The following is a 14,865-nucleotide window of genomic DNA, read 5'->3' as shown; positions in this document are numbered from 1 at the left end:
CTCTTGGCCTCCCCACCGCAGCCTGACCTCTGGCTCAGCTGCCCCCGCAGCCGAGGGGAGGGGTTGGGGGCGAGGTCCAGCCCCTTCCCCGACCGCTAGATCCCTGCTGGACTGGAGACTGGGCCACCGGGGTCCAATAAAAGCTGAAGCTAGGATTCCTAAATATTTGGCGAGTTGGAACTGGGCCTGGACTCCAGGGCCTCAGTGGATTGGTCGCTGTCAAGGGCCGGGGTCACTGGCGCACCCTGAGTAGAGATCACTAGGATCTTGGAAGGATCGGGGGCTCAGACTCCTGGACACCTGGAAAGGTGTGAGCTAGGATTCAGGACTGCTGGGCTGTAAATGGAGCTGGGATCTGGAAGGGTGGCTTTAAGTGGACGGGTCCAAGTGTGCCAGTGACGAGGAGTGGCCCAGATTCCTGAGCGAGCAGGGTCAAGTGGCCAGGGTCAATGTCCACCTCGGATTCACGTGAGAATTCCATTCTATACTGGGGATGACCCCTTCAGGAGGGAGACTTGAGTCCTGGGCATATTTTGAAGAACAGGATTACGGGGTGGGGCAGGAGGGAAGGGGTGAGTGGCGGGGGGGGGGGGGGGGGGGGCGGTGCGGGGGAGGACTGGGACTGTGTTCCTGGGCCTGGAATTTGTGACAGAAGACCCCCCCCCCCCACTCCCATGAGGTTCCGTTAGTGCTGCTGCTGCTAAGTCGCTTCAGTCGTGTCCGACTCTGTGCGACCCCATAGACGGCAGCCCACCAGGCTCCCCCGTCCCTGGGATTCTCCAGGCAAGAACACTGGAGTGGGTTGCCATTTCCTTCTCCAATGCATGAAAGTGAAAAGTGAAAGTGAAGTCGCTGAGTCTTGTCTGACTCTTAGCAACCCCATAGACTGCAGCCTACCAGTCTCCTCCGTCCATGGGATTTTCCAGGCAAGAGTCCGTTGGTGCTACACAGCCAGAATTTCAGTTTGTGTAAGCAGAGGTTTTTTGTTTTGTTTTGATAAATTTGAAGCAGGTGAAACCTACGAGTGGAGACTTGTGCCCGAGACAGGGAAGGCGTGTGAATTTTTGGTTAAGTATCCCCTCACCACGGTAAAGAATCTGCCTGCAATGCAGGAGACCTGGGTTCGATCCCTGGGTCGGGAAAATCCCCTGGAGAAGAGAATGGCTATCCACTTCAGTATTCTTGCCTGGAGAATTCCAGGGACAGAGGAGCCTGGCAGGCTACAGTCCATGGAGTCACAAAGAATCGGGCACAACTCAGCGACTAACACCTTCACTTTCACCACGTATTTGTTGAGTACCTACTATGTGCCATGCAGTGGGCAAAGCAAAGTGCCTGCCTTCAGGGGCCTTACACATTCTGTCTCTTTGGCAATGAATCTAGACTCTGCTGTGATCGCCTTGGGCAAGTGATTTCATTCCCAAGCCTCAGTTTCCCCATCTGTGATATGGGAACAATAATACTCTCCCACACCAGGTAGCGGGGCCTGGTTTTAAATTAGAGAGGCGAGGCATTTGCCTGGAACAAGGGTTAAACGAGCTCGCATTCTGCTTGAGCAGTTCACGCGCTTGAGTGACAGCTCGCTCCCTTGGGGCGTGGCCACGCTTGGAAACACCGCCGCCGCGTGATGTCACAAAGCCCGGAATCTCCGCGAGAAGTCCAACCTTGTTTTCCGTTCCCTTCCCTCACGTTTACGTTTCGAAACCCCGCCTCCCCTTTGACGTCAGCACGTCCGGCTGCCTTGGTCCATAAAAACGCTGAGGGTGGCGTCACCTCTTCATGAAGTTTCCGGCCTGGATGTATTTGTATGTTTCCCTGGACGATCGTATGCCTCTTTGTCGCGACAGCGCTTGCAGCAGCCGGTGACAACTTGAGTCCTCGAGCCCGACGCCGGAGGGCGAGATGAACGCGCTGATCTCCCGAGCCGTCCGAACCTGCGATCACTTGTGGCAACCTCAGCCGGCGCTCCTGCCTCCGGGTTGACGCGCAGTCCAGAGCTGGTGAGTTGAGGGAATCGGAACACCTAGGTTCCCAGGGGTTGGGGGCTGGGACCGGACTCCTGGCCAGTTAGAAGGCGGGAGGTCAGACTTCTCAATTCCGGTGGGTACTAAGGAAGGCCTGGGAACCTGAGGGGTTCTGGAGGGGTGGGAGGAACCCCAGGGCTCCGACTTAGGAAGCAGAAAGAATTGGGAACTTGAGAGTCTTGAGGCAGACGGAGGAGGGGTCTGGGAGCCAGACTCTTGGGTCCCCAGAAAAGTAACTATCTAGGGACCGGAATTTTTGAGTTTCCAAGGCGGGGGTGGGTGATGGGAGCTGATTTGTCAGTCCTCGGGAGTTGAGAGAAGCAAGGACTAGGACTTTGTTCCCAAGAGAAGCAAGTAGAGGACCTGAGTTTTGGCTTCCTGGGACCAGGACTTACGGGTTTGAGAGCAGATGGGGCTGGGAGCTTGTTGGACTAAGGGAAGGAGAGAACTAGGAACTCCTGGGTTTTGAAAGAAGAGGTGGGGAAACAAAGGTCAGAGATGGGAGTGGCTGGGATCAGAAAAGAATGTGAGGCAGGAACTCTTACGTTGCTATTTGTGTTGCTATTTGCGATGACTCAAGGTCATCATCCTCTGATGCTATTCCCTAAATGGCTTCTAAACTTGACCCCTTTTTTTTTTCCTCCCCTTTCCCCAGCCCAGACAGATGGCTCCAGGCCAAATGCCCCATCAGCCTGCCCCCTGGAGAGGTACCCACCCCCTCTTCCTCCTGTCCCCACTGATGGGCCTTCTCAGCCGGGCCTGGAGCCTCCTGAGGGCCCCAGGACCTCCAGAGCCCTGGCTAGTGGAAGCAGTAACCGAAGCAGATCAGGGAGGAGCTGGCCTGGAGGATGAAGCAAAGGCTTCTCTGGCCACCTACCATGCCCTCTGGGGCAGGCACCCTCAAGAGGAGACCAAAGACAGTGGAGCGGCTGAGGAGGACCGAGAAGCCTCCCCGGGGGCCTGCCCCAACCTGGAAGCCAAGCATTCTCTTCCCGAAGCCTGGGGACTTTCAGATGATGATGATGAAAAGTACGGTGGGGAAGAAGCAACTGGTGTCCCTAGAGAGCAGAAAGAATTTATGGATGGCCAGCCTGCTCCCCTGCCCCTCAGCCTTCTGATAAGATCTCTGCCAGACCTTCCTGGGGAGGAGGAATCGAAGGAAGAAGCCGTTACTGGAGGTGGAGGTAACGAAGTGACCGCGTTCTCTTTTCCTCTGTCACACTGGGAGTGTTGCCCAGGGGAGGAGGAAGAAGAGGAGGAAGAGAATGGAGAAGCTGTTAGGGTGTGCCGCCCGGTGAATGGAGCCACAGAAGAAAGAACACAGACTGAAGCAGCCACGAAGACCTCCATGTCCCCCTCATCTGTAGGCTCCCACCTCAGGGCCTGGGAATGTTGTTCGGGAAAGGAGTCTGAGGAGGAGGAGAAGGACAAACAGGCTGAGAAAGGAGATGCTGACCCAGGGCCACACTTCACAAGTCTAGCCCAGAGGCCCTCTCTCAGGACCTGGCAGCATCCATCCAGTGCGATCACAGAGGAGGAGGAGGACCGTGATTCAGAGGAAATGGGGGCTTCCTCTTCCGTCCCACTCACAAGTGCCTTCCTGAGCGACTGGGTGTATCAACCAGAAGACACGGAGGAGGAGGATGAAGAGGAGGAGGACTGTGATTCAGAAGCAACTGAAGATGAGGGAGAAGCCGAGGTCTCCTCTGCCACCCCACCCCCCAGTGCCTTCCTGAGTGCCTGGGTGTATCGACCAGGAGAAGACACGGAGGAAGAGGAGGACTGTGATTCAGAAGCAACTGAAGATGAGGGAGAAGCCGAGGTCTCCTCTGCCACCCCACCGACAAGTGCCTTCCTGAGTGCCTGGGTGTATCAACCAGGAGACACAGAGGAAGAGGAGGACTGTGATTCAGAAGCAACTGAAGATGAGGGAGAAGCCGAGGTCTCCTCTGCCACCCCACCCCCCAGTGCCTTCCTGAGCGCCTGGGTGTATCGACCAGGAGAAGACACGGAGGAAGAAGATGAGTATGAGGACGAAGATAATGAATCAGGAGCAGCTGACTTGGGGCCCAGCCCCTCCCTTCAGACCCAGAGTGCCCTCCTCAGGGACCAGATTTATCAGCCTGGAGAGAAAACAGACGGAGGAGAAGCTGCTGAGAAGTGGGGAGAAGCTGAGTCCTGCCCCTTCCGAGTGGCCATCTATCTACCTGGAGAGAAGCCCCCACCTCCCTGGGATCCTCCTCGGTTGCCCCTCCGACTGCAAAGACGGCTCAAGTCTGCACAAACCCCCACCAGGCATCAGGACCTTGAACGTCTCCTGAAGACCAGAAAGGTGGGTACTGAGAACTTAGATTCTTGAGGTTAGGGAGGAGAGGGCTGGGAGCTGGCACTCCTGGGCCTGGGGACCAAAGGACTGGAGGCCCCGACTCCTGGCTCCCCCAACTTGCAGAGGGTTGCATGTGAGCTCCATTGGGAGGGCTGTGTTCACGTTAATGCAATCCTTTGCAAGAGGCTGGCCCCTGTGGGAGGAAGGAGCCTCTGAGCTCATGTCAACCCCAGGGCCCCACCTCTACCTTCAGTGAGTCAGCTGGGGAATCACTTGGCAGGCAAGATAACAAGCCAGATGACAAGCATTGTTGCGCAACTCATTTTTGTTGTTGTTGTTTCTCTTTCTCCCCACCTGCGGCCCTCTGGATCTTGTGTGTGTGTGTCTCCCCGTGTCTGTGCCCGTCCATCTCCAGGTGCGCTTCTCTGAGAAGGTCTCCATCCATCCCCTGGTTGTCTGGGCAGGACCGGCTCAGGCCGCCCGCAGAGGCCCCTGGGAGCAGTTTGCCCGGGATCGAAGCCGCTTCGCCCGACGCATCGCCCAGGTCCAAGAGGAGCTGGGTCCCTACCTCACCCCTGCTGCCCGGGCCAGGGCCTGGGCACGTCTCGGGAACCCTCCCACTTCCCTGGCCACTGTCCCTGCCCCTACCCAGACCTCACCGATGACCCCCATCCAGGCCACGCCCTTGAGCCACGCTCTGGCCTCTCCCTCCCCTCCCTGTGTGTCTCCTAGCCTAGACCTCAGTGGGAGGCGTGGCTAATGTGAAGTAGTTTTTGTGTTAACTATTTATTTATTTGAATGTAGGTTTATATAATAAATAAAGCTTTTTGTAGTAAGTAGCGTCTCCGTGTGTGTCTGAACTGACAGCATTCACTACTCCTGAGTCCCCAGGACGGTTAGGGGAATACATAAAGGCCAGCACTTTCATGGAAGATAAACTACATTTCCCATCATCCCTTAAATCTGCCTCTTCCCATCCTGAGGCTTCTTTGAACTAAGGACTGGTGGGTTTTGTCGGGTTTCTTTTTTTGTTTTTTTTTTTTTGGCTTCTGCCTACATTTTATTAAACCTAGGACAGTTATATCCCCAAAGGGTCTGGGAGCTGAACTCACTAATTCCTAAAAAAGGGTTAAGCTCCAGTTTTCTGTGTGCTCCTTAAATACAAAGACTTATCCTCCCTACTGGCAGATGTAGTGAGTTCCCCAAGACTTTTAAACTTATAAATGTACCTGATTTCACATTTATAAATCCTATGTCCATAAACTGTTTCCTTATCTGTAAAATGCGGCTAACAACTGCACATACCTTAAGAGCTTGTAAGATCCCAAAATAAGTCATAATTAAAACAATGTTTGTTAACCTGTTCAGTGTTGGCTATTACTGTAATTATTCTTTCATCCACACATGCATGTCAATTACCCATCCTACTTATTGCGCCAACTTCAAAAACTCTTCTCAGCAGTTCAAACAAGAGTGCTCCAAATGTCCTGCACCCGGTCCAGCCTCATACCCTGCGCCTCCCCACTGGTTCCCCAGCAAGCTGATGCTACACCACCCTTTCCGAAAACCACTAATCCCCCTTCCACCTTTGTATGAGCCGCTGCCTTATGTAGCTCGTCCCTGACCTCTCTGGCTCAGCTAGCTCCTTGTGGTTATTCAGATATACCATAAAAGTATATATATTTTAGAGATGCCTTGCTCTGACCCAGCCACCTTATATTTTCCTCCTTTATAGCAGGCGAGCATTTTGAATTTTTGTTAAGACCCATCCCCCATGATCAGACTATGATTTCAGGAGAGCAAGTGTTGCCCATAAGCCCACTCCCTAGAGCACAGAACGGGGCGCCCAGGCGCCATCTAGTAAGTATTGGTTATTAGTAAACTCATGTAAAAAAAAGGCATGCTGAGGCCCTTCCTTTAAATGAGCAGGCACAGACGCTGATGAGAGTTGTTTATTGAATTTACTCACATGCCAGCTTCCCATCGAAACTGGACAAGCAGATGGCAAAGGCTTGGAGCGGGCAAAGTGGGAAGCGGAAGTCCATGGTGAACGTGTCTGGGGCTACACGACCAAACTGGAGCACGAGGTAGTCCGCTGAAGAGGAAGTCAGGAACTGAGGGTGTGTTATTTCCCTGCCGCGGGCCTCTGAGCCGCGAGAACTACGACTCCCGAGAGGCTGTGCGGCGCCCTTATTCCGCCCAGAATCCCGGAAGTGTGTTTACAGGGCCCTCAGCCGAGTTCCCTGGTGGCTCAGACGGTAAAGCGTCTGCCCGCAATGCCGGAGACCCAGGTTCGATCCCTGGGTCGGGAAAATCCCCTGGAGAAGGAAATGGCAACCCACTCCAGTATTCTTGCCTGGGAAATCCCAAGGACAGAGGAACCGGGTGGGCTACAGTCCATGGGGTCGCAAAGAGTCGGACACGACTGAGCGACTTCACTTTCAGCCATGTACACTACACTTCCCCATAGGCTTTGCAATAGCGTGGAGTCGGCCCTCCCTGCAAAAACGCTCAAGTGCTAATGGGAGAAGTACTTTTCCTCCTGCCCCCTTGCCAAGGTAAACCGTTTCCTAGGAGCTCACGGTCATCCGGATGAACGATCTGGAAGTTCTTGACCGAGGCCCGTGTGACCCGACCATGAAAATTGAGCACGTAGGCGCCGCTCTCATCGTTCCACGATGGGGCTTTATTTTGCAGCAGGACCAGGCCCTGGCTGGCCCCCCGTTGGAGACGACTCAGTAGCGATTCTTGTTCCTTAAGGGTAAAGTAGGAGGCGTGGTTAGCCAACTACCAACCAGCTTTTTTCTTCTGAACGCAGAATTTTGAGTCCCTAGTTTTCCCTTCCTAAGACATTTAAGTCTGACAAAATCCTCCAGGCTTATGTGACCTTATGCAACCCATCGGCCCCCTCTCCTCTTAGCACCTGTGGCCGGTCCCCTAGACCTTCCTCCTCCACTGACCCAGAGATTCTCAAGTTTGGTGGACTCACATTTTGTGGCTGGACACAGATTCTCTGGTTCTGGGCGTTGATTTCCGGAATAATAACATTCATTTTCCGGGGCCCTCGGAATCCCAAGACGTTGGTCTCCTGAGGGTGGTATGCTCTATTTGGCCTGCTTCTTTCTCCCTCCCCACCGTTCTACTCCTCTCTCTCATCCCCCCGGACACTCACATAACATACAGCCCCCAGCTCCTCCCTGATCCGAGCTGTCTCCGGAAAAAAATGTTTCCTTTCCGGATTCACCCCATTGTCGAAGATGCTGAACTTGGTGCCCAAGACATTAGATCTGCTCCAGGAGGGAAATGGTCAGAATAAAAACAATAATTATTTCTGTTTTGCTTTCCCATGTCATCTCATCAAGTCTTTTGATCCATCCTCTACATAAGACTCTTGTTCCATCTACCAGTCCCAGGTCCCTCTCTTCCTCTGGGGAGAAGGATTTTTAGGCTCCTGCCTTGGGCCTTTAGCAACGCTCTTCCTCTAAGACAGAACTCACATACACGAGCCCTCTTCTGTCACAGGAACTTAGAAGTCCCAGCTCCCTGCTGCTCAAGAAGTCAAATGTCTTTAATGCCAGCCTTGCCTCTGAAGTCTTCAGTTCTATTCCCAACCACCCTGGAGTTAAAACTTGAAGGACTACATAACCCATCAGTCCCTACGAGAAAAAGTTCTAGAACAGGTGGAACTTGTACCCTTGGACTGCTGGGAAGTGTAGTTCAATTGTCCCCTTCCTCCCACCCCTTGCCACCTGTTTAGCACACACATCAGAACTCTGCCCACCTGACTTTGCCCACAAAATTGTCCCCATCCCGAGACAGGTCTGTAGGGTCCAAGGAGATGAGGTAATTAGAGGTTTTGCTCCTTTTTCTCTTGCGCCCCGCCAGAAGGAAGTGCTGTGGATGTGATAAATAGCCCATTAGAATCGACTTCTGATATTTGGCTAGAGCTAGGGGTCCAAAAGACTGGGGCTTCCCTGGTGACGGTGGTGCTAGTGGTAAAGAAGCGACCTGCCAGTGCAGGAGACCTTAGAGATGAGGGTTCAATCCCTGGGTCAGGAAGATCCCCTGGAGGAGGTATGGTAACCCACTCCAATATTCTTGCCTGGAGAATCCCATGGACAGAGGACCCTGGTGGGCTACTGTCCATAGGGTCACAGAGTTGAAAAGGACTGAAGTGACTTAGCGTGCACACAGGGGTTCAAAAACAAGGAAATACCATGTCCCAAGACAGAGGAAAGGGTAATGGAGCAGTAAGTGTCCTAAGGCTTGCTGGAAAGGAAAGGGAATCAGTCCTGAATATTCATTGAAAGGACTGATAACTGAAGCTGAAACTCCGATACTTTGACCACCTAATGCAAAGGTCTTCTTCATTGGAAAAGACCCTGGATGCTCAGAAAGACTGAAGGCAGGAGAAGGGGATGACAGAGGATGAGATGGTTGGATGCATCATGACTCATGGACATGAGTTTGAGTAAGCTCTGGGAGTTGGTGATGGACAGGGAAGTCTGCCGTGCTGCACTCCATGGGGTCACAGAGTCGAAAATGACTGAACAACTGAACTGAGGCTTGCTGGTAGATGCAGGGTGTCAGCTGGGTCCCGAAAGGGGAGTTTCATTTCACATCTTAATATCTCCCCCTAATCCTTCGGATATTGGGCCCAGAGCTGAGGGAAAGCCAAGGCAGGGGGTGAACTTGCCTGGCAGGCAGGGCCTGGCTTTAGAATAGGGACGGGCCTCATTTGGAACATTACAGCAGGACTTCAGTGTTTCATCTGTGAAAACCCTGTCTGGCACTGAGTAGGGGAAAAGCCTCTTTCTGGGGGAGAATGAATAATTGAGAGGCGGTCACACGTGAGAGAAATGACCTGACTCAAAGGGGCGTAGCTTGGCTATCAGTGGAAAATCCACGAAGGGAAAAGCTTAGCTCCTGGGAGGGGCCGGGACCTGTCTCAGGATTGGGGGGGACTAGGGCCTAGATTTGGACCAAGTGAGAAGTGAAAGTCGCTCAGCCGTGTCCAACTCTTTTCAACCCCATGGACCATACAGTTCATGGAATTCTCCAGGCCAGAATACCCGTTCCCTTCTCCAGGGGATCTTCCCGACCCAGGAATCCAACCGGGGTCTCCTGCATTGCAGGCAGATTCTTTACCAGCTGAGCTACCAGGGAAGCCCCAACAAAAGGTGGCCAATACCTGGAGGGTCTGTAAGGGGTGGGGTTTGGGACTCTGAGGGGGCGTGGCCTAGCTGTGATAAAGGCCAGCTCAATTCGAAAGTGGACAAGCCTGGGTTATGGGATGGAGAGGGCCTATGCCACTGGGCTCTGAGAATAAAGGAGCCCAGTTTTCTGAAGGGCAGGGCCTGGCGTTGGAGCTGATTAGTCCTAGTTCAATGAAGAGCTAGGCTTCGATTCGCCTAAGTCTTGACCTCACTCAGACCCTGCGAGGTGGGACTTGTTTCCAAGCTGCCAGACCACACCTTTAGGCCGTCGGCCGCCTCCAGGTAGAGATAGTAGAACGGGAACATGCCCTTGTCTACCCCGCGCTTGTCGCGGCTGATGCGACATTGCACCGTGCGACCGCGCATCGCTGGCCGCAGCACATATGCTCTCATGTCCTCGCCCAGCCGAGGGCCTGGGGCGCAGGGAGGCGTGCGGGGCGAGTTCCCCACATCGCCGCTGCCCGCGCCGCGCGCGCCCTCGGACACCACTTCGTCGGCTGTCCCTGGGGATTTCCTCATGGTAAACTCCGGCTCCTCTTTCTTCTCTTCGAGGTCTTCGCCCTGGCCCACGCACCAAATTCAAGTTGAGAGACAGCTGAGACTCGCCCTCCTCAGCCCGCTCACCCTCCCCGGCTCCCTGCTTTGCCAACTGATGATTGGCCATCCCAGCTCTGTCTCTCGACCAAGTTTCTGTCTATTGGTCAAATATTTCAGCCGCCTGCTGATTGGCCAGTACGTTCAATTCCCAAGCTCAAACCCCAAGATCGCTTCATTTGTTGATTGGCCAGTAACATTAGCCACACCCATTTCACCTACCAATTGGAGAATTCTCTTGAAAGTACTGCCCATTCCTTTAATACCCGTGTTCACCTGGTCTATATATTAACATATAACACCGCCCAGATTTTCTCGACTGAAACTATCTCGCTTTCATTCATACCAAAATGAGTGCCATCTGGCCCTTTCCTATCACTATTTCACCCTCTCCAAAGCTCACTGCCTTTTGGTGGGCTGGGTTTTAAGGTATATGCTCACATCAATTCCGATCCTCTAGGTTGAAAATAAATGCTGCACACAAAGAACTTCTGCTAGCCCAAACATAACAGGTTCCACCCACCAGTAAAAAGGGCCCTTGATTAGACTGCAGAATTTTAGCGCCCCGCGAGCCTGAGACTAGCCCTCTTCCTCCTATATCCTTATTGGCTGTGCCACCTCCCACCTTGTTGGAGGCCAAGTCTCCAAGGCCACTGTCACCATCCATTCCAGGGCTTGATCTGGCACTGGGCACTTCGTATTCAATTCCAACATTCTGTAATTCGCTCTTGTCCTCAGCACTGGCGCCTAAGGGGTAGAAAAAAGCCCTGAAAAGACTGAGCTCAGGACACCTGGGACCCAAGAGCTCACTGGGACAAGGTCATCAGTGCTAGCTGGAGAAGCTCAGAACTCCTAGGTTTCCGACTCCTACTTATTTATCATCAATCTCACTTGCCAGATTCTTCTCCTCCTCTATGTGCACAGGAGTCTATACAAGTTGAGAAGTCTGTGACTGCCCTGGATCTAAGGACAGGGAGGGGTTAAAGTCCTCTCTTTCCTTTGTCCCAGAGAGAGCATCCGAGAGACTGGGGAACTAAAATGGGAGGAGGGAGCAAATTTGGGGTTATAACCCAGAGTCCTGTTATTGAAATCACTGGTCAAGTCATGAGAATAAAAGGAAATCTCCCTACCATTGAATAGTATTAAGAAAAAGGAATGAAATACTGATAATGCTATAAAATAGATGAACATTGAAAACATGCTAAGCCAAAGAAGCCAATCACAAGAAATTATATACTGTATTATTCTATACATGAAATGTCTAAACAGAAATTAAGTTAGTAGTTATTAGGTCTGGGAGAAATGGGGGATGGGGCAGTGACTGATAAAATGTATAGCGTTTTCTTTTGTGGGTAATGATAATAGTCTAGAATTCATTGTGGTGTGTGTTGCACATCTCAGTAAATACACTGAAAACCATGGAATTGTAAAATTTTAAATGAGTGAATTTGTATAATATGTGAAATACATCTCAACAGAGCTATTACAAAAAAAAAGGGGGAGGAAGTGCCAAATGGACCAGGGCACCAGATTTCACCCAGTGTCACAGAAATTACCAGATCGTTGGCGGGCTGGCCAGCCTTTGCGCTGCAAAAGAGTCCCCGGAGGCTCTTCACAAGGAGGTGGCGAGGCAGGAACATCCTCCACGGAGACTTCCTCCAGCTCCAGATCAGAACTGCCTGGTAGTCAAGAAAGGGAGGAGAACTGGAGACTGGGATTTTTGAATACCAGGGAAGGAAGAGGGCTGGAGATGCAGATTCCTGAGTATTGGAGGAGAAGTTTCATGACCTGGACTCCTGGCGGTGAAGCATATCCGGGCCCGCGGGGGTCCTTTGGAGACATCAAGGACTGAGTGGTTCTAGACTTCTGGGTTCTAGGGGGAGTGGAGTTCTGGGGTATCAACTGCCCAAGGATTTGAGATTACCTGCTTCTGTCGGCGGTAACAGAGGGTCACGCTCGCCACTGCCATCTCCACCGCAGCTCACGGTGCCCAGGATACCGTGGGATCCAGGGCACAAATGCGCTTCTGGCACATTCTCCTGAAGGAAAGGGTTCCTGGGGCCTGGGAGAAGGTGTGGCGAGGCCCATTAACACGAAGCATAAAATCCTGGTCCTCTGAGAAGATCCGCCTCCTCGCTGGTCTCCCAAACCTCGTCCCTGATTGACTACCCAAACCCCTGAGACCCACTCAGAACCCGAACCTCAAGTCTCAAAGAAGCACAGTCCTACCACTAAACTGTCGCGATTCCGTGTGTAAACAGTCCCACGCGGGCTCTCCAGTAAATGGGCTTTCAATCACCCAGGCCTGGCCCCGGGGCTTTGCCTACTTCAGCCCTCCAGTTTCTTAGGAGCTGCGTCCCGGCGCTTTTCCAGGCACCTCCCCCAACTCTCCCAAGCCCACGAGTTCCACGACTCCTTAGACCCCGTCCCCGCACTCTCTGGGCGGTCCCCGGCTCTCCCAGGCTCCACCCTAGCCGAATCACAGATCTCTTTCGGGGCCCACCTCTACTTGCACCATACCCTGCACTCTCGATCTCTCTGGCCACGTCCCCGAACTCTCACAGGCCCCGCCCCCGCGCTCTATCAAAGCGCCCCCACCCTCCACGAGCTCCACTAGGCCCCTCCCCTCTAGGCCCTGTAGCTCCACCCGCCATCACACACCCACAGGCCCCTCCCTCCAGCCTGTGCTCCTGCCGGACTCCGGGCACCTTTCCTCACCGCTGTCAGCCGAGAAGCGTTCCTCCCGCCGCCTCGGTCTCCGCGGCCGCACTGAAGCGTCAGGATTGGCCTGAACCATGAGGGGCTCTTGGCGCTTCCGTCGCTGCTTCTTCTCAAACAGACGCCACTGCGGGAGCGGGAAAGAGGTGGGGTGGGGGGTCTAGGAACCGAACCGGAAGACTGGGGTGAAAGGGGACCTGGGGCAAGGGGAGTCCTTGCATAGGTGGGAGAGTTCCAGGCCTTCAGTCTCTCAGCAACTCCTTCCATAGAACCCTGAGTCCTGGCATCCAGGCCCCTCCTCCCGAAGGACCTAGAAGTCCTAAGGACCCAGAACTCTTGTTCCTTAGAAATTTCAGAGTCTCGTCACCAAGATTTGCTTCCTGAGGATTCCGAATTTCTGTTTTCTCGTTTCCCAATTGCAAAACTTGAGACTCCGAGAGACACAACGAGGACCACTCCCAGAGCAAGTCCTGGGGGTGGGACTCCTGAGGGGGTATGGAAGATAGAAGGGGAGGGTTGGCAGGATTCCTGGGCACAGTACCTGCTGTTCCAGCTTCTGCAGTCTCATAGCGGCTAGCTCATCTCCCAGGGCCCTGAGAGAGGTGCAGGCTAATAGTGACAGCAAGCAGGGCACCCCCGTTGCCCAAGAGCCCTTCCCCTTCTTCCCGCTGCCCAACTTAGGGTTCTGAACACTTGTGAGGTCACAGAAGAGATAGAACCTGAGTCTGCTCCGCCAGTGCTTAAGTTCTTTCTCCTTGCACTGGCCTATCTAGAGTCCAGGGGTCAGAGATCTCAAGCCCCTCCTATCTCAGGACTCAAAGCCTCCAGCCCTTCCTCTTTCAGACCCAGGGGTCCTCATCTGTAGCTCCCTCCGGTTAGGTAGGTAGGACCCAGAAGTCCAAGCCCCCAGCCCCTCCCTGCAAGGCACACCTCATTAGGAGACCAGAGCTGCTGAGCAGGTGTGGGCATAATCCACAGCTGCTGTGGAGGTGTGCTGCCCCCTCCATCTCTACCCTTGCCCATCCCATTTCCCCCACTTACTCTTTCTTCCATGTATCACTTTCCCGAGACATTCTGGAGAAGCAAAACAAGGAGTCAGGAACCAGACCCAACATCCCAATAGGCTCTGCCCTCCAACACCTGGTCTTAAGCTTGAGATTTTCTCCTGGACCCAGGCAACCCAAATTCCAGTGCTAATACTTGTTAGGGACCCTGAAGCCTGTTCCAGCTTTCACCACTATCAGGAGCCCAGGAGTCCAGCTTGCTCTTCTCCCAATACCTAACTCTCTCCTTCACCCAGACATGAGAACTCAAGACTGGACTCCAAACACCCCATCCCCAGTGATCCCAGACCCTCAGTACCCACCTGCCTGGGATCCTGGAGACCTCTTCTCCTACCTGGAGAAACTTTTCACATTCACACCTCAATTCCTTGCCTGTCTGGCCAATTTCTAAACATAACTGACCCTCTCTTTGGAAACCAGGGACATAATCTCTGGGTCTCTGGGAAGTAAGCAGGGGAGAGAAGAGGGCTTAGAGGGAGGACGGGGGATTCCCTTGGAACCTGCCCTAATCCCCCTCCCTTCTGACCCCACCCCGCGCTCTACTTCCAACAAAGCAATGACCTTTGGCCTCTGCTGCAGCCAGGCAACCCTACTAAAGGGGTTCTAAATTGGAAGAACGTGCAAGTGTTCCTTAAAGGGACCTTCGAGGGGCCTCGTCGCAAGCTCTTTTCTCTCTTACATAAGAAAGTTATAATGTGACCTGTGCCAGCTACTATCGATCTGTAATTTACAGCCACGTCCAGGCGAGAAAATAAATGAGAAAACTACAACTTCCATGAGCCAAAGAGGCCAAGATGCCCGCGGAAGTAGACTTATTTTGCCCCGGTCGAGAGGGAGTTGTAGTTCTCTTTGAAAGTCTCCGTTCTTTCTCCTAAAAAGCAGGATATGTGGCGTCAAAAGGTAGGGCTTCCAAGAAAGGAGGA

The 14,865-nt window shown here is 53.3% G+C and overlaps 2 protein-coding genes across 5 annotated transcripts; one reads left to right on the top strand and one right to left on the bottom strand.

Moving 5' to 3' along the window:
- Nucleotides 1-1,742: 1,742 nt before the first annotated feature.
- On the top strand, nucleotides 1,743-5,186 carry PPP1R15A (protein phosphatase 1 regulatory subunit 15A). 2 transcript variants are annotated; one of them, XM_027515193.1, is made up of 4 exons: nucleotides 1,744-2,000; nucleotides 2,680-3,706; nucleotides 3,830-4,356; nucleotides 4,766-5,186. In XM_027515193.1, exons 2-4 carry the CDS (start codon nucleotides 2,689-2,691, stop codon nucleotides 5,108-5,110), a joined length of 1,890 nt encoding a protein of 629 aa, XP_027370994.1. In that variant the 5' UTR covers nucleotides 1,744-2,000; nucleotides 2,680-2,688; the 3' UTR covers nucleotides 5,111-5,186. The 2 variants fall into 2 exon arrangements, with proteins under 2 accessions (XP_027370993.1, XP_027370994.1); XM_027515192.1 differs by having other exon boundaries at nucleotides 1,743-2,000; nucleotides 2,680-4,356.
- Nucleotides 5,187-6,286: 1,100 nt separating this feature from the next.
- On the bottom strand, nucleotides 6,287-14,822 carry TULP2 (tubby like protein 2). 3 transcript variants are annotated; one of them, XM_027515194.1, is made up of 13 exons: nucleotides 14,622-14,822; nucleotides 13,920-14,381; nucleotides 13,420-13,471; nucleotides 12,879-13,005; nucleotides 12,085-12,222; nucleotides 11,717-11,839; nucleotides 10,786-10,907; nucleotides 9,825-10,127; nucleotides 8,132-8,244; nucleotides 7,523-7,637; nucleotides 7,340-7,438; nucleotides 6,933-7,104; nucleotides 6,287-6,445 (listed from the first exon to the last, which is right to left on the bottom strand). In XM_027515194.1, exons 2-13 carry the CDS (start codon nucleotides 13,991-13,993, stop codon nucleotides 6,312-6,314), a joined length of 1,572 nt encoding a protein of 523 aa, XP_027370995.1. In that variant the 5' UTR covers nucleotides 13,994-14,381; nucleotides 14,622-14,822; the 3' UTR covers nucleotides 6,287-6,311. The 3 variants fall into 3 exon arrangements, with proteins under 3 accessions (XP_027370995.1, XP_027370997.1, XP_027370996.1); XM_027515195.1 differs by having other exon boundaries at nucleotides 6,290-6,445; nucleotides 13,920-13,952; nucleotides 14,245-14,792; XM_027515196.1 differs by lacking the exon at nucleotides 9,825-10,127 and having other exon boundaries at nucleotides 13,920-14,792.
- Between the last annotated feature and the right edge of the window lie 43 nt (nucleotides 14,823-14,865).

Source organism: Bos indicus x Bos taurus, chromosome 18, assembly GCF_003369695.1.
Source record: "Bos indicus x Bos taurus breed Angus x Brahman F1 hybrid chromosome 18, Bos_hybrid_MaternalHap_v2.0, whole genome shotgun sequence".
Lineage (NCBI taxonomy): Eukaryota > Metazoa > Chordata > Mammalia > Artiodactyla > Bovidae > Bos > Bos indicus x Bos taurus.
This window is presented reverse-complemented; position numbering and strand designations above follow the sequence as displayed.

What these genes read in the sequence shown, in the direction of transcription:
- PPP1R15A (XM_027515192.1), top strand. Translation starts at nt 2,689, where the DNA reads ATGGCTCCAGGCCAAATGCCCCATCAGCCTGCCCCCTGGAGAGGTACC. An exon ending in GTCTCCTGAAGACCAGAAAG is followed by an intron (nt 4,357 to 4,765) that starts GTGGGTACTGAG and finishes GTCCATCTCCAG; the next exon opens with GTGCGCTTCTCTGAGAAGGT.
- TULP2 (XM_027515194.1), bottom strand. Translation starts at nt 13,993, where the DNA reads ATGTTGGGTCTGGTTCCTGACTCCTTGTTTTGCTTCTCCAGAATGTCT. An exon ending in GTTACCGCCGACAGAAGCAG is followed by an intron (nt 11,840 to 12,084) that starts GTAATCTCAAAT and finishes CTTGACTACCAG; the next exon opens with GCAGTTCTGATCTGGAGCTG. An exon ending in AGGCGGCCGACGGCCTAAAG is followed by an intron (nt 8,245 to 9,824) that starts GTGTGGTCTGGC and finishes TCACATCCACAG; the next exon opens with CACTTCCTTCTGGCGGGGCG.